The 18,868-nt window shown below is 40.1% G+C and overlaps 1 protein-coding gene across 6 annotated transcripts in view; it reads left to right on the top strand.

Annotated features, from left to right (window-relative positions):
* ZFYVE28 (zinc finger FYVE-type containing 28) overlaps positions 1-18,868 on the top strand; it is a 294,752-nt gene that overhangs the window by 225,473 nt on the left and 50,411 nt on the right. For 5 of the 6 annotated variants that reach the window (XM_054030704.1, XM_054030703.1, XM_054030705.1 and 2 more), the window contains one exon: positions 8,925-10,286. In XM_054030704.1, the coding sequence (XP_053886679.1) occupies positions 8,925-10,286 (1,362 nt within the window). Of the gene's footprint in view, positions 1-8,924; positions 10,287-15,326; positions 15,371-15,471; positions 15,533-18,868 lie in introns of all 6 variants that reach the window. The other variant, XR_008445193.1, reaches the window with a different exon arrangement.

The following is an 18,868-nucleotide window of genomic DNA, read 5'->3' as shown; positions in this document are numbered from 1 at the left end:
TGAAAGTACGATGAGAAGTAATGGGCTTAATCTGCAGAAAGGGAGATATAGATTAGAGATTAGTTAAAATTTTAGAGACTAGCAAATTTATTTGAGCATAAGCTTTCGTGGGCTACAGCCCACTTCATCGGATGCATAGAATGGAACAAATAGTGAGGAGATATATATACATATAGACAACATGAAAAGGTGGAAGTTTCCTTATCAACTCTAAGAGGTTAATTAATTAAGATGAGCTATTGTCAGCAGGAGAAAAAAACGTTTGTAGTCATAATCAAGATAGCCCATTTAAGACAGTTTGACAAGAAGGTGTGAGGATACCTAACATGGGGAAATAGATTCTATTTGTTTCTACTATATGTTCTACTACATGTTCCATTCCATTCTAGATTATATTTCCCCTATTTCCCCTGGGGTGCTCGTGCTCCAACTCTGCGGACATCAGCTCTTGCCACCTCGTATTCGGTGGCGGAGTGCTGCGCACCAGTTTGGAGTCGATCCCGTCACACACCAAACTGGTGGATACGCAGTTACATGCTGCCATGCGTATCCTCTCCAGCACCCGCGTCCGTCTGCACTCCCATGGCTCCCAGTTCTGAGCAATATTGCTCCTCCTCATATCAGACGAGAGGTTGCCACTGGCAAGTTACTGGAGAAAGTATGCCCCAACTCAAGCCTGCTGCTGCACAATGACCTTTTTAAACCACCAACTGCATGTTTGTCATCACTTTCCCCATTATGGTCTCCTCCGCCACGCCAGGATGTTAGGGCAGAAACACTCTGGCGAGAGGAATGGATATCTGTTATAATCCCCAACCAGTCCCTCGTCACTGACCCCACAATTTGCCCGCCTGGTTTTGACCTGCCCCGTCGTCAAAGGTCCCTGTTGAACAGGTTCCAGACTGGGCAAGGTCTCTGTGCAGCCAACCGGTATAGCTGGGGCCTTCGTGACAGCCCTTTGTGCAGCTGCGGCACAGCACAGGCGATGCCTGCTGAGTAGGTTCAGCGGTGGCCTAGAAGAACTGCATCACGCCACTGAAGCTGCCATCGCTTGGCTAGACGACTATGCACATGCTAAATAAATATATCTTTGGAATAACCTGTGAGCACACTGTCACAGATCCTAGTGAGAGCCCCTTCCTGACCATCCACTAGGATTGCTGTGAGGGAAATCCACGCCTCTTCTCTGGATCACTGGTGTGTTTGAAGCTCCTGGAGTACAGTCATGGCACCAACCTCAGGGTCCCCAGGCACACTCACAGTGCACAGACCTTCTATCTGGCACCCTCCCTCCCTGAGTGTAGGAATCTCCTGTCCAACTGCCTAGTCCCTCTGAGCACAGTGCTGAACCTTCATACTCGCCAGTATTTAAACACTGCACTATCCCAGAACTCTGCCCCAAAGATGTGAAGCTTTGGTTTACAGTTTAACTCTCTCAAGGGCCTGCAGGAGTTGTGATGCAGTCTACACACACACTTTGTACCATCTAATGTCTTGGTGCTCCTTATATTTAATCATCTAAAGCATAGGGGAGTACAGATCATACAAAACAATAAAACATCCTGAACACAATAACCCTCACTAACTCCCCTTCCCTTGGGAGTCCTTGGGGGACCATGTGTTCAGGTAGGGAGGCTGGGTCCTCTGTTCCCTGGCCTAGACTGCCCCTGCATCAGTTTTCCTCCTCTTACTCTGGTGCAAAATGGCTCTACCCCTCTCCCCAGTTCTCCCTATAAGTCCATTTACGGACTCCTGCTGGGGTCATCTGCTTTTGTTCTGCCTTTTGGTATTTTTCCATTACTCCCAAACCTCTCTCCCTTCAGACAAGAGGAGGAAGTCTCCCAAGTAGAGCATACCCATTGTCCTGAATTGTCTTACTTTGAGTAGTGCAGATTACTCACCACTATCTCTGGCCTGGTGGAAAGATCATAAAACTGTACGTCTGGAAGGGACCTCAAGAGGTCTTCTAATCCAGTCCCCTGCACTCAAGGTAGTACTGGACTAAGTACAGTATTATCTAGACCATCCCTGACAGGTGTTTGTCTAACCTGCTCTTAAAAATCTTCACTGACAGAGATCCACAACCTCCCTACGCAATTTATCCAGTCCTTAAGCACCCTGACAGAAAGTTTTTCCCAATGTAAAACCTAAACTGCCATTGCTGCAATTTAAGCCCATTGCTTCTTCTCCTATCCTCAGAGTTTGAGAACAATTTTTCTCCCTCCTCCCTGTAGCGACCTTTTATGTACTTGAAAACTTTTATCTTGTCCTCCCTCAGTCTTTTCTTCTCCAGACTAAACAAAACCATTTTTTCAATCTTCCCTCATAGGTCATGTTTTCTAGACCTTTAATCATTTTTGTAGCTCCTCTCTGGATTTTGTCCAATTTGTCCACATCTTTCCTGAAATGTGGCGCCTAGAACTAGACACAATACTCCAGTTGAGGCCTAATCAGAACAGAGTAGAGTGGAAGAATGACTTCTCGTGTCTTGCTTACAACACTCCTGCTAATACATCCCAGAATGATATTTGCTTTTTTTTCCAACAGTTGTTACACTGTTGACTCGTATTTAGTTTGTGATCCACAATGACCCCTAGATCCCTTTCCACGGTACTCCTTCCTAGGCAGTCATTTCCCGTTCTGTATGTGTGCAATTGATTGTTCCTTCCTAAGTGGAGTACTTTGCATTTGTCCTTATTGAATTTCATCCTGTTTACTCAGACCATTTCTCCAGTTTGTCCAGATTGTTTTAAATTTTAATCCTGTCCTCCAAAGCACTTCCAACCCCTCCCAGCTTGGTATTGTCTGTAAACTTAATAAGAGTACTTTCTATGCCATTATCTAAATTATTGATGAAGATATTGAACAGATCCGGACCCAGAATTTATCCCTGCATGGCCCCACTCAATATGCCCTTGCAGCTTAACTGTGAACCACTGATAACTACTCTCTGGGAACGGTTTTCTAACCAGTTATGTACCCACCTTATTAGTAGCTCCATCTAGGCTATGTTTCCCTAGTTTGTTTGAGAAGTGTAACAGGGTCGACGACTCACCTATGCGGCACCTCCTGCTGGTCATCCTGGGAATTAGCTTGTCTAGCACTCGGAGCGCCTCTTGGTGGCCAGTTTCTCACCTGCCTCAGGCCCCGTGTCCGTCCTGGACCCCGGTACCCCTTACCCTTGGGTTCTGCCCCCCCGGCAGTCCCCACGCTCTGGGTCTCCCCTCCCAGGGGAACACCCACCCCTCTACACCCACCTTGCCTCAGTGGCTACTGCCAGTCATCATCTAGCCCCCTCTCACTGGGGCAAACTGCAGTCTGTAATAGCCACTCATTATTGGCAAGGGGGTCAGACCGACTGCCTCTGCCTATTCCCGAGCTGCACCTCCCAGCCCCAATACCTGTGTAGGCCTTTATCAAGGCCTCAACCTGGGGAGTTGCCAAGCTGGAGCTCCCCACCTTCTCTTGCCCTTCCACAACACTGCTGTACTTCAGGTACCCTATTCCCAGGCAGCTAGGCCCTTCTGCCTCCAAGGCTGGAGAGAGACTGACCCAGCTCCTCTCTGAGCCCTTGTAACAGGGCCAGGTGTGGCCTGATTGGGGGTTGGCCCCAGTTTGTGGCTGCTTCCCCAATCAGCCTAGCCTTTTTCCACCGGAGCGGAGTAACTGCCCCGCTGCAAGAAGGTCATGTGAGACCATATCAAAAGCCTTACTAAAGTCAAGATATACTACATCTCCCACTTCCCCCCAGTGACAAGGCTTGTTACCGTCAAAGAAAGCAATTAGGTTGGTTTGACATGATTTGTTCTTGACAAATCCATGCTATTACTTATCACTTTATTATTTTCTAGGTGTCTGCAAATCGATTGTGTAATTATTTGCTCTATTATCTTTCTGGGTACTGAAGTTAAGCTGACTGGTCTGTAATTCCCCAGGTTGCCCTTATTCACCTTTTTATAGATTGGAACTATGTTTGCCCTCTGCCTCTGCTTGATTGTGTACTTCCGGTTCAAATGAGGTGTGTGGTTCACTGGTCAGTTCGTAAGTCTGGTGTTCATAACTCTGAGGTTCTACTATAATTTTTAACTTGTCCTTTCCCTATTTTAGCCTCTGATCCTATGTCATTTTCACTGGCATTCATAGTCAGATGTCAACAACCCTGCTAATTCATGGTGGATAGAAACACACACACACACACACACACACACATACACGCTTTCCATGATGCAGTAATTTCATCATACAATTTCATAAAATCATTCACAATTCAGAAGTGGTACAGACAGAACCCCCAATTCATCACTGACACTAACGCCATATGCATCAATCTTTGTATAATATTTAGCTATCAGACGGACTTGTAAACTTACAGATTTTTGTAATTTTATAATACATCATGATAACAAGACTGATTTTCAACTACGGAGGATAATTAGCCCTAGAGCGATTGCATGGTACCTTGTCTAACAAATTTACAGCTGAACAAATTGCCAAACAAACATTAAACTTCAAGATTCACATGGAATGATTTATGCAGAACAAGAATAAGCATTATGGAATAAAAACAAATCTGCCAGAGAAAATGGGGAAGTGGGTGTAAGGTGGAGGACACAATCCACATAGTGTGATTATGGCTATAAAAGTGAATACAAAAATGGCACCTGGTGACTGCACGTGGCTGTATCCAAGTGTTTATTCTGAGTCATAGCTGCTTAGGTTTACTGATTTTAAAAAATCTGTATTTTATTACTGTTAACGCTGTACAGTCAGCAGAGTTGCAGAAGAGCATATGCTGTCTTTTATTCTGCCTCAGTTATTATCCTCTAAGCTGTCAGCTACATTTTGGTTCTACCGTTTTTGTTGTGTGATATCTGGTGATGTATGAGTCAGATATCACATGACTTATTTTCAGATAATATGTTAGTGGCAGTCCTAAAAATCTTGTTTAGCCTTTAATGTAGTAAATTTGATATGGAAGTCATTGATTGAAAATAAATATGGATGCAGGAGATGTTTATTTTTTGCCTTCAGTGACTTTTTGGACTACAATCACTCTCTTGATGGAGTTTTGATATGTGGATTGTCACAACCCCAGGTTTCCTATGACCCAGGGCACCCTACCCTCCCTTGTTAAAAGGACTAGGTTTGTGGAGCAGTCCCTCCCTTCAAAGGCCATTGTAGAAATTCCAGTTCACCATAGCTCCAATACCGACTGAATTACAGAACTTGTAATATATTGTTTACAATTAACTCTGGTACTGATCACCTGGCAGCGTCCTCTGTCCTTTTCAAACCCCATTTCAGTTTCTTTTTCATAAGCCACAGAGTCAGATGTTCTTCCAATGTGGTATCACTGCCACCTTCTCATAAGCCTGGATCTTTATCATTCCTGATTGATCAGTCTGTGGAATCTGGAGAGACCTTTCTTGGCAATTTTACCCAGCCCAGACAAAATCGCCTCCACCTGGCAAGTTGCCTTTCCACGGTTGTCCTCCCGCTGCTCCAATCAACCCAATAGGCCCTCACAGAGTCCCGAAGTTTCAAGCCACTATCTTACTTCCACCCACATACTTTACGTCCCACATACCTCATACTTAAAATAAGATAAATGCAACATACACCGTTGTCTACATGGATATAATGCACATAATCGTAATAGCGCTTTGCACTTACATAATACCTGCCATCCAATGATTTCTAAGCATATTAGGAGTCAGAGTAGCAGCCATGTTAGTCTGTATCCGCAAAAAGAACAGGAGTACTTGTGACACCTTAGAGATTAACACATTTATTAGAGCATAAGCTTTCATGGGCTACAGCCCACTTCTTTGGATGCATATACAGTGGAACATATATTGAGGATATATATATATATATATATATATATATATATATATATATATATATATATATACACACACACACATACAGAGAGCATGAACAGGTGGGAGTTGTCTTACCAACTCTGAGAGGCCAATTAAGTAAGAGAAAAAAACTTTTGAAATGATAATCAAGATAGCCCAGTACAGACAGTTAGATAAGAAGTGTGAGAATACTTACAAGGGGAGATAGATTCAATGTTTGTAATGGCTCAGCCATTCCCAGTCCTTATTCAATCCTGAGTTGATTGTATCTAGTTTGCATATCAATTCCAGCTCAGCAGTCTCTCGTTGGAGTCTGGTTTTGAAGTTTTTCTGTTGTAAGATAGCCACCCGCAGGTCTGCCATTGAATGGCCAGACAGGTTAAAGTGTTCTCCCACTGGTTTTTGAGTATTATGATTCCTGATGTCAGATTTGTGTCCATTAATTCTTTTGCGTAGAGACTGTCCGGTTTGGCCAATGTACATGGCAGAGGGGCATTGCTGGCACGTAATGGCATATATCACATTGGTAGATGTGCAGGTGAACGAGCCCCTGATGGTATGGCTGATGTGATTAGGTCCTATGATGATGTCACTTGAATAGATATGTGGACAGAGTTGGCATCGGACTTTGTTACAAGGATAGGTTCCTGGGTCAGTGTTTTTGTTCAATGATGTGTGGTTGCTGATGAGTATTTGCTTTAGGTTGGGGGGTTGTCTGTAAGCGAGGACAGGTCTGTCTCCCAAGATCTGTGAGAGTAAAGGATCATCTTTCAGGATAGGTTGTAGATCTCTGATCATGTGCTGGAGAGGTTTTAGTTGGGGGCTGAAGGTGACAGCTAGTGGTGTTCTGTTATTTTCTTTTGAATCTATCTCCCCTTGTAAGTATTCTCACACTTCTTATCTAACTGTCTGTACTGGGCTATCTTGATTATCACTTCAAAAGTTTTTTTCTCTTACTTAATTGGCCTCTCAGAGTTGGTAAGACAACTCCCACCTGTTCATGCTCTCTGTATGTGTGTGTATATATATCTCCTCAATATATGTTCCACTCTATATGCATCCGAAGAAGTGGGCTGTAGCCCACGAAAGCTTATGCTCAAATAAATTTGTTAGTCTCTAAGGTGCCACAAGTACTCCTGTTCTTTTTGCATATTAGGAGTGGCTCACTCCCTTTCCTGTGCTCTAGCCACAAGATTGTGCTGCCCCTAAAAATCACATGTACACATTTATACCACAAGGAAATCTTTTGTTTTTTTCAAGGCTAATGCAATGGGCATTTTTGTATTAAAGTATCAATCCCAAAGATGACTTCTTTTTTTAACATGGTGTTTCCATTTCAGCATCAGGATATTATTAGTAAGAATGTAAAGCAGGTTTTAAGATGTGAAGTTGAGAGCTGTTATCTTGTAATTAAGGTACAAAATTGTCAAGGTAATGTTAAGTCTTTGAGCATCCAAAAAGGCTATGAGCTCCACAGTGCTTTCAGGGCTTAATACAAAGTCAAGTGAAGTCAATGGAAAGATTCCCATTTACTTCAGTGGACTTTGAATCAAGTCTGATGGTGGATCAGTTAGATCGCACTAGCCTTGTTTCCTTAAAGGTCTGCTATCCTGTACTCCCAAATGGGGTATTTGACCCCTGAAAGTAATTATCCCTTAGTAGTAGAAAGAAGGAAAAAATAGAGGGTCTGATGAGTAATATATTGAAAAGGAAATTGCCCTATTGACAGATTATCAGTTTGTCATTGCTGTCCTGCCAAGTATCAGACAAGGGTAGTGTATGATTCCATTTCAGTTATGCCTCAGGATTCTTCAAATGACACAACTTTGTGTTTACAAAATAAATGTGGCTCTTAACTTTTCTTCATTTATCATTTGGATATGGAAAATGTTAAATGTAAGTAAAAACATGATTTATAAGTGGATATGGAAGTAACTCTGCAATGGTGTCCCAATATTGGGTGCCAGATCTGAAGAAGATCTCTGTGTAAGATTGAAAGCTTGTCTCTTTCACCAGCAGAAACTGGTTCAATAGAAGATATTTCTAAGTAAAATATATTAACTTATTCACTTTGTCTTCCTAAGTTTAGTCATATCTGCAACTGGTCTTTTTTCAGCTGAGTTCATCAGAATGTTGTATATTTTTTCTAAGGAAGCTTTTCCTTGAATGGAGATTAATAATGTGCTCAGTAACAATATTATTTGCAGAACTAAAAAGAGTAATGTCAGTAAATATTTTTCACCTCATGAACTCTTAAATATTATTTCAGCTGATTAAACAATGTCAAGGAATAAATGAAAGTATCACAATGCAAAGAAACACTAAGAGGAGGTGGAAAGAAAAGATGGGAAACTCCAATCTTTTGTCCTCTGTCAATTTCTCAACTATTAACTATGTATGCATTAGTAATGGGAACCAGAAGGAAAATGCTCATAGTAACCTACCTAGAAATATATTATTGTATAAAGTCTAAGAACAGATTAGGTCTTCTTCAAAACAGGTTTTGTAATTTAAACTATATTCTCAATTACAGTCTGAGATTTCCAATAAGTCAGCACTGCAAAGGGGACATTGATTAATGTTTTTAATACGTTCTTTGTATCTGCCCACGTAATAGCTTTGGCAATTTTAACTATACTCTTGAGTGCAATAACCTTCACTGACTAGTTCTCAGGAAGGTGTCAGTGTCCTAACCAAATTACAGTATGTGTGGTTTTAATTCAAGCTAGTAATATATTTAAAATGTGAAACATTATTTTTGAACCCCAGATGACTAAATGTTTGTTTTTTTGCAGCAAGAAAAGAGACAATAGTTTATTCTCTGTTTCCCAGCATAGTCCTGGGTTCAAGTGTAGGAGAACACACATACTCTGAATGAGAATTTACAATGCACTTAGAATTCTCCAGCTCCAAGTGCTAGCTAATACTTTTCTGTGTCTATTTCCAAATTCTGCGTGTGGATTTCTTTTCAGACAGAGAAAGCTACTAGTAAGAGCTGTAATGCAGTCACCCTTTATGAGTACAAACTGCAACATAATGTCTCAATTTTTCGCTTTGTAGGGATCTGCTTCAGACCTTAACTGATGATGAGCTGCACACACTGGAACGTAACCTCTGTATATCCCAGGATGTGGATTTTCCTGTCAGAACAGATCCTGAAGTGCCCACTGTCAGTACAACTGCCTTGGCTGCAACTTTGCCTGCTGAGGAGCTTTCAGCAAATGCTGAAAACACAGAGGCTGAGCTAGCCTGCTCCATGCAGTATGATGAACAGGAATTGGAACAGCTGAATAGGATGGTCCACAGAGTTGGAGATGAGATGTCTTCCCTGCTTTCCCCACCAAGTATCTGCCAGTCTCCAGCACATAGACCTGGCATAAGAAATGGCTCCAGCACAGAGACCTCACCTAACAGGCAACATCTTGACAACTTAATTGATGAAGATGAGAGAGTGTTTTTTATGGATGATCTGGATGGAACAGGAGAAGCTCTTGCTGGGTTGGATTCAGCCAATGACACATTTGCATGGGTGAATAACCCTTGCCACAATTCAAAGCAGAGTGTGCAGCACAGGGACCCTCTAGTGTATGACAATGGTCATCAAACAGAAGAGACTTTACTTTTAAGAGAGGCAGAAAGCGATTTAAGCAATAATAACAATATTGAAGATGGCAAACAGATGACTTGTATCTCAATTCAAAATTCGTGCAGTTGTTTAGAAGGTCCTGATTCACAGTTATACCTCAATGGCTGGGATACATATGCTGATGCAGAGACAGCAGAAATGATAGCCCATAGGACGGGTGGAATGAAGATATCTGCTACTGTAATATTTAATCCCAAATCTCCCTCTACTTCAGAATCCCCAGTAACAACACCAGAAGTAGCTATCAGTTGTGTTCCTGGGTCTTCTGATTCTTTAGCTGATGAAGAGGAGAGTGAATCCCATAAACTCAGCATAGCTGCCACAAATTGTCTAATTAATTCCTGTGTGTGTTGTGGCAGCTGTGAAGACAGTAGGGAGGATAATATTGACGGTTTAAAGACCAGACATTCCCCAGGAAAAGTTATAAATGCTTCTTATAGTTTAGTAAAATCTAAAGAAAAGGACCATATAGATAAACTGGATAGTGCAGTCTCTGCACAGGAGGCATTAAAAACTGAAACGTCTCCTGCTTTGCTAGCAGAAAGAGATTCTGGCAGAGAAGAACAGAAACTGTCTAACTCCTCTAAGTGCCTGGCACATTCCTCAGGTTCACAGCTGGGAGCAGAAAATGGATCACAAGTAGAGGTGGAAATCTCAAATCAGCAAAAGAAATGGGAGAAAAGAAGGCAGCCAAGTCAAAAGCAATCAGAGAACAATGAAGAAAGTAGTAGTGAAAGAATAGCAAAGGATGACATTAAATCAAGATCTAGTTCAAGGTAAGAACATCTTGCAATGATTTTATTGTCTCAGGACTTGCATACAAAATACCTAATTGTAACAGTGATTTATACTATGCTTTCCTTAGCAATGAGAGCGCACATAATGTTAGCTGATTTTTAAAATAATAAAATGTTAAAGGCCAAGGAATTGTTGACTATAAAGGAAATTTTTTTTTACTACTTTTAAAAAATACTTTTTACTGTACTATCAGATTTATTTTTTGTGCCAACAATGGAAGGCATTTTCAGCAACTGTTTGAAACTCTTTTTAATCTCAGGTCTTTATATTGTCCCCTGAGCTATGAAATAAATTCATTAAATAGCATCTGAGCTATTTAGCTTAACAAAGAATTGTCCTGTAAGAATGCAATCTATTTTAATTTTATTTAAAGTTTAACATAATTCTGTTTTGTGATATGTTTGAAATTACATTTAACATGGTGGTTCTCAAACTTTTGTAGTGGTGACCCCTTTCACACAGCAAGCCTCGGAGGGCGACCCCCCTCATAAATTAAAAACACTTTTTAAAAAATATTTAACACTATTATAAATGCTGGAGGTGAAACGGGGTTTTGTGTGGAGGCTGACAGCTCGCGACCGCCCACGTAATAATCTCGCGACCCTTGAGGGGTCACGACCCCCAGTTTGAGAACTCCTGATTTAAGATGATACATTATTATACACAGTGTATGAGCCTTTCTACATCGTTACATAACATAGTAGCACTACTATGGCAAAACTGGTAGTAATAACTTGTATGATGGGTAGAAATACAGATTTTGATATTTAAGGCTAGGTCTATACTACCCGCCTGAATCGGCGGGTAGAAATCGACCTCTCAGGGATCGATTTATCGCGTCCCGTCGGGATGCGACAACCGATCCCTGAATCGGCGCTCTTACTCCACCAGCGGAGGTGGTAGTAAGCGCCGCCGACAGAAAGCCGCAGAAGTCGATTTTGCCGCCGTCCTCACAACGGGGTAAGTCGGCTGCGATACGTCGAATTCAGCTACGCTATTCACGTAGCTGAATTTGCGTATCTTAAATCGACTCCCCCCTGTAGTGTAGATGTACCCTTAGTCTCATCTTTTGATATTTAACTTACTAATAGAGCTGGTCAAAAAATACAAAGTAGTTTCTCAAAAAATTCAAATTTGTTTTCATTTAAAAGTGAACAAAACAGAACCCTTTAAATTTTTTCAATATTTTTTGTTCTTTCAAAATGTTATTAAGAAGATTATCAAAACCTTTAGAAATGGCTATTTCCAATTTTTGTTTGCTGAAAATGAGGTGTTTTGGTAAATTATATTTGTTTGCCCAAACATTCAGTTTTTGATAAATAAAAAAATAAACTGTTTTCAGTTAGTTTTTTTAATTCCAAAAGTCATGAATATTTTATGTGAAAAATGGAAAAAATGTTAAATGTCACAAGTTCCCCCTCCCACCCCCCCGAAAAGATATTTTGTTTCTGTGGGGGCGGGAGATGAGGGGAGACCCTTTCTTCAACAGAAAAAGAGTTTATTTTGAAAAGTTCTAACCAATTACTTTTTAATCATTACGGCATTTGACATCTATAGCTTTTTTTCATCTTCAGAGCATTTAAGAACACTAGCTAATTAATCCCCAAGGTAAGCAAATGTTGTTATAGTCATTTTGCAAATGGTAGTGGGAAACCAAAGTGGAGCAGTTAAATGATTTAGTTAAGGCTACTTAGTGAATACATGTCACTAAGATTGGAACTCGGCATCTTCCAGATCCCAGTCCAGTTCTCAGACCAATAAAGAACACAGCTTATTCCATCAATGACAATTTTATGTATAAAACTTGTACAAGGAAATGAGAATTTCCTGTACATTTTTTATTATAGGGAGGGACCTTGCAGACTCTGAACACTTGTGCAGGCTTGCAGACACCAGTCTGGAACTGTTGGGTTAGTTGTTCACATAATGTGAGTGCAAGGCAGAAGTGCTACTTTCAATTGTACCAAGAATTCTGAGTCCGTCTTGCTGCTGATTTCTAAAATTCTTGCTGTGACTCACTCAGAACAGGTTGCAGGAGTACATTTCTATGCTATTGTGTCTGGAAAGAGATATTTGCCAGAGTAAATCAAAACACAGCTCAGTGGTGCAGAATGAGGTTCAAAGTGCACAATGAGCTACTACTTATTGGGAATTTTTCCTAGCATGACATTTTATTCTAACTTGCACTGTAGTAGACGCTTTCAGAAGCTCTTGAAGAAAAGGAATCTGAATCTTCCAAACCTGAAGGACATGAATAACTGTATTAGCTATATGCAACTTTACTAATGTGCCCTCCTATACAGTATAGGATTAGCACCTGTGTTTTCATGAAGCTGTTGGCAGTAGTACTGTCCTATGTTAAAGCACTGCAGTCATGCAGAACATTGGTGAATGCATAGTGAGGAGAAGTGCAAACATAAGTTCAACAGACACTAGAAGTTAACCCCATATCATTTTAGGGGAGTAAAACGTCCTCCACGCATCCTGTCTTTTTTTAAATTCTGAGTTCTGGCTTCAGACGCCCCTTTGTTCTAACGTAACTATAACTATTACTATTTTCTAATGGTTCTCCTGTTTTAATGTCCCTTTCTATTTCTGAGTGCTCTGGAAGCTTCGTCTAATGAAGATTTACACCGACTGTAAACTCTTGGGACAGGGACTGTCTTTTTGTTGTGTACAGTGCCTAGGGCAGGGGTAGGCAACCTATGGCACGTGTGCCGAAGGCGGCACGCAAGCTGATTTTTCAATGGCGCTCACAGTGCCTGGGTCCTGGCCACCGGTCCGGCGGGCTCTGCATTTTAATTTAATTTTAAATGAAGCTTCTTAAACATTTTAAAAACCTTATTTACTTCACATACAACAATAGTTTAGTTATATATTATAGACTTATAGAAAGAGACCTTCTAAAAACGTTAAAAGGTATTACTGGCACGCGAAACCTTAAATTAGAGAGAATAAATGAAGACTCGGCACACCACTTCTGAAAGGTTGCCGACCCCTGGCCTAAGGTAACACAGTGGTGTTCTGATCCCTGACTGGCACCTCTAGGCACTACCTCACAGTATAAAAGTTACGGAAATGAAAGTATTAAATAAGAATGATACCAATAGAAATACCAATATTAAATGTAATAATACTAATAGTGAAAACAGAAAAAATGGAACTTAGGATCCTCTGTGCCAAAATATTTTGATATAATATAATAGGTGCTGCCACCTGCTATTCATGCAATGTGAGCAACTAACCCAAGAGTTCCAGTCAGGTATCTCTGATACACATAAACATAATTAACTGGTAAATAGTCTTATTGTTCTAATTACTAACACTGTTTCTATGGCCTCTACTATCAGAGGCAGACTTGGGAAATGTAATCACTACATGTGTCCATATTTTGTTTTTTTCTGTCACTTGTAAATGACTTTTCTACATTTTAAAACATTTACTGTGCATTTCAGCTACTTCGAACTAGCAGTGTGTACTGCTGTACATACATGCTAATAATCCCTCTTACAAACAAATCACATTCCTTGCTTGTAATATCCTTTCCAGATAGTTTAACATTATCCATTTTATTATTTTGAAATATGTATGATTTTTAGGCTTGTAAATATTTTCTTGGATTTTATGACCACTTTTAGAACCATGCAACAGAAATATTCAGTGAATTTCATGGTAGGAAATGACTCATGGCCTGAATCCTTTTTACAAACTGATGAATTTTATCCTTTTGGATAGTCAAATGAAGGAATACAATCCTTGGGAATATAATCTTGTTTAAAAATATTTGATATCACCTTTAATTCTAGTGTCTAGACAGTACTGCTGCACACTTCTGAAATACCTGTTACAAAGCCACAAATGAAGAATTTGACTACTTTTTGGGTGAGATGTGCATAAAAGATATTAAGTGGCATCTGGACATTTCTGCAAAAAAAAAAAAAAATACTGTATCTGCAAGGAGCATTGATTGAAGTCAGATGCTAATAGAGAAGGAATGAGAAAAATATGATACTTTACACAGGTCTACACTTTGTGCAGGCATATGAAGAAGAGCAACAACTGTCAAAGGTCCATGACAAACCAGAGAGTACACAAAGCAAATGCTATCCAGGACTAGCTTACTAACATTAATTGATTAAATTTAGCTATCTCAACCTTTTGATTATAAGACCATAAGAGAGTGTACTTACTCATTGCATACCATTGTTATTGATAGCAAACAACTATTCCATCTTCACATATGCACCCACTTTTGTTAGGAGTAGACATAGTTTAGGAATACCCAAACATATGAGATTCTCATTCATTTAGATTACCACATAAATAGTCCAATAGTTGGTTCAATAAGATATTACCTCACCCACCTTGTATCTCTAATATCCTGGGACCAACACAGCTACACCACTGCATACATAAATACTCACAGAGATATAAATATCTACCATTGGGTTTGGTTCTTGGCTATGTGCATCATTTGTCGTGCCAGTTGAGGTACAAGAAGGAGCAGCATCAGTCTCCTCTTACTCTTTGTTCCCCGGGTAACTAATCACTGATATTTAATGGCTCTTTTAAAAGAGGAATGTCATCTTGGACCTCTCTATAACTGCTTCCTCCGATGTGCTTGTGAATGTTACCTTAACAGTGAGCGAAATGTTTGACACTGGATTATTTTCAGAATGATAAATTCTTTAGCTAGAACAGTAAGCAGTGTAATAAGCCTGGGAGAACCAGAATAAATGTTAATTCATCAGATTGATAAGTATATTTACTTTTCAGTCATTGAAGATCAACTAAAAGAAAAGAGAAGTTTCTATGCTCTGGCTCAATCAAACAGCTATCAGATGTGCACATAAATGAATGGTAGCATGAGCATCTTCATTTAGTGAGGTCTATGGTAATAGTGAAGAATATAACATCATTTATATATATGCTTTCTCTGATCCAACCAGGATTATTGTATTTAGCGTGTCCAGGTAACATAGGACCTTACCCCACACATTTATTTTGCAAATACCCAGCTAAGCCAGCTGCTCTGAACTTCTTGATCCAGCAGAGTTGATTGGTAAGTCATCATTCAATCACATTTGATATACCATTAAAAATTCTTCTGTTGTACATAATCAGATTTGTCTTTTTGACATGTCTTTACTTTGTTTTTTGTAGGTAACAGCAGATAGTCAACTTCCAGTCTGACATATATTTCTCTCTTTTTCCCTATTTCCCTGTAAGTATGTTGAAGAAATGAAACATGCACAACATTAAATGATTGACAGGCAGCAGCATTAGTATTATGCAGATATAACTTTAGTGCTTGTAAAGATCTGGTGATTTGATGCAAAGACAGCAAATATGAAGTACAAGCTGTTGTCACACAAAGTAGAAACCCCTGAAGGAAGAAATAGCAGAATAGCTACAGAATACAGAATAGCAGATCAACAATAAGTCAAAAGACTATAATAGAATTATGCAACAAAGAAATGTTTTAGGGAAAGAAAGGCATGAGAGTCACTGAAGAAGGAGTGTTTAGATCTGTATTTCATGTTTTTCAAACTGTGAATAAGTTAGAATAAGTAAAATGCTGAGTCTGACTATCACAATACTCTCCCCTTTATGAAGAGGTATACATGGTGGAAGACATTCTTTAGTTTTGGAGTTTGAAGAATCATTGAAAAGCTGGATTATTCTTCCACATGTCAAATAAGGCTTTGGTAATTTGTTCCATTTTGTTATGCATTGCTAGCTTTTTTGCATTTTAGGTTTCATATGCCTGGTTTCACTGTGCCATACTGTTATCTTTTTATTGAGTTTGTAACATCTAAATTAGAATTCTTAAGTATTTTCTCTCTACTTTTTCTTCCAGGTCAATTCTGTCTAACTTAAAATACAGAATTTTCACCAGAATCCCTTAATTTTATTAATTTATTGCAAGTATTTAGAGTGTGTGCGCTAATAAGACTTCTCATGTATAGCTGTTTCTCATAGTATATATAAGAACTGAGCTGTGCTTAGTAGTGAGAAAAACATTGCTATTATTTCCTCTCACTTTCTATGAGCTGTAATAGTGTATCTTTCATTAGCTGTTGTAGTTGGATGTTCATGCTGTTCAAATTTGGTTAGCAGAAGTTTAATGAGCAGAGTGATTTTTCCCAAGTAGAAAGGATGATGCATCTGGGCAAATTGCCTGTGCAAAGCATATTTCTGTGCTGTCCCTAATTACTGACTGCAACCCTACATTAAGATTCTTAATTTAACCTTCCCCAGCCTGGCACTCAAGTTGTTCCACTTCTTGTTGCTGTAATTTCTTAGCCTTACAACTGTGCAGTTATGAATTTGTAAAGCTCCATTCCCCAATATATTGTTCAGAACTCTTCATAAAAAGATGAACAGCTGTTTCACCTACAATGCTAGGTTTCTATTTTGGTATTTTTATTCTTACATGTAAAACGTTACAACATTTAGTCATATGTAAACTGTGAAGTAAATGGAGGTTTTCAGTAAAACAGCCTTAGTCTTGTATTTAATTGTTGGCTCTTGACAAAAATGTGAATATGCTATAGTCATTTGTACCTGTATAAATGAATAGAAATCAAGGATTCTGATAAATTCGGTTTTAAAATGTAACTTCTGCTGGCTGTTGGATTTAAGGAAATTGTGCCTTGTGTTCATATGATAGCAAGATGCCTTTCCCATGAGTGAAATGCAGCTGGGTGTTGATAAACTGTGTATTTAAATGAAAACTTGTCTCTATAATCAGTTTGTAATTATTCTAATCCTTAACCTGCCATCTAAGAGTAGGGAAACTGTCTCTTGTCAATATAGTTATTAGGGAAAGAGTGGTTGATTGGGAAAATAACAGCAACTGTCCACATGGGTGAGCTTTTCTTTAGTGATTCCCTAACCTTCTGTTGAACACCCCATTGAAATTTCTCTGTTCCTCTTACAATCATTTGTTTGTATTATAGAATCCTGCATGTATATGTAGGTCAGGTTCAGACTTTGGGCTTGTCTCCACTTACCAGGGGATCGATGCACAGTGATCGATCCATCGGGGTCAATTTAGCCGACCTCATGAAGACTCACTAAATCGACCACCGATTGCTCTCCCGTTGACTCTGGTACTCCACCAGAATGAGAGGCATAAGATAAGTTGACATGAGACCCAGCTCAGTGTAGACACCGCAATAAGTCGACCTAAGGTACGTCGACTCTAGCTACATTATTCACGGAGCAGGAGTTGCGTAACTTAGGTCGATGTAGCCCCGTAGTGTAGACCTGCCCTTTGCATAAGTAAGTACAACCAAGACTGAATTTGGCCCTGAATCTTTTCTGCAAGATGTTTCACAGCACTAGGTTCAAATTAGATATTACAGTGTTTGATTTCACACGTTGAACATCATGATTGTGCACAGTAACTAAGAATGTTACTTCAGTTATCATTCAGCCTTGGGATGAAATGAAAATGTCAGTGTATTGTACCAGCAAGCCATTTATCAGTAAAAGCAACCTCTACTAAATCTCAATTTTCACTGTAATAAAAAAATCTGGTTAAAAAAACCCTAAGCTTTAAAAGCCATTCATCTGGAAAAAGCTAATGTACTCAATGATTTTTTTGCCTCTGTCTTCACGCACAAGGTCAGCTCCCAGATTGCTGCACTGGGCAGTACAGCATGGGGAGAAGGTGACCAACCCTCTGTGGAGAAAGAAGTGGTTCGGGACTATTTAGAAAAACTGGACGTGCACAAGTCCATGGGGCCGGATGCGCTGCATCCGAGGGTGCTAAAGGAGTTGGCGGGTGAGATTGCAGAGCCATTAGCCATTATTTTTGAAAACTCATGGCGATCGGGGGAGGTCCCAGATGACTGGAAAAAGGCTAATGTAGTGCCCATCTTTAAAAAAGGGAAGAAGGAGGATCCGGGGAACTACAGGCCAGTCAGCCTCACCTCAGTCCCTGGAAAAATCATGGAGCAGGTCCTCAAGGAATCAATTATGAAACATTTAGAGGAGAGGAAAGTGATCAGGAACAGTCAGCATGGATTCACGAAGGGGAAGTCGTGCCTGACTAACCTAATTGCCTTCTATGATGAGATAACTGGCTCTGTGGATGAGGGGAAAGCAGTGGATGTGTTATTTCTTGACTTTAGCAAAGCTTTTGATACTGTCTCCCACAGTATTCTTGCCACCAAGTTAAAGAAGTATGGGCTGGATGAATGGACTGTAAGGTGGATAGAAAGCTGGCTAGATCATCGGGCTCAACGGGTAGTGATCAATGGCTCCATGTCTAGTTGGCAGCCGGTTTCAAGTGGAGTGCCCCAAGGGTCGGTCCTGGGGCCGGTTTTGTTTAATATCTTTATTAATGATCTGGAGGATGGTGTGGACTGCACTCTCAGCAAGTTTGCAGATGACACTAAACTAGGAGGCGTGGTAGATACACTAGAGGGTAGGGATCGGATACAGAGGGACCTAGACAAATTAGAGGATTGGGCAGAAAAAAACCTGATGAGGTTCAACAAGGACAAGTGCAGAGTCCTGCACTTAGGACGGAAGAATCCCATGCACTGCT

The sequence above is a fragment of the Malaclemys terrapin genome, chromosome 5, assembly GCF_027887155.1.
Source record: "Malaclemys terrapin pileata isolate rMalTer1 chromosome 5, rMalTer1.hap1, whole genome shotgun sequence".
In the NCBI taxonomy this organism is placed as follows: domain Eukaryota; kingdom Metazoa; phylum Chordata; order Testudines; family Emydidae; genus Malaclemys; species Malaclemys terrapin.
Note: the sequence above shows the minus strand (reverse complement) of the source record. Positions and strands in the feature narration are given on the sequence as shown.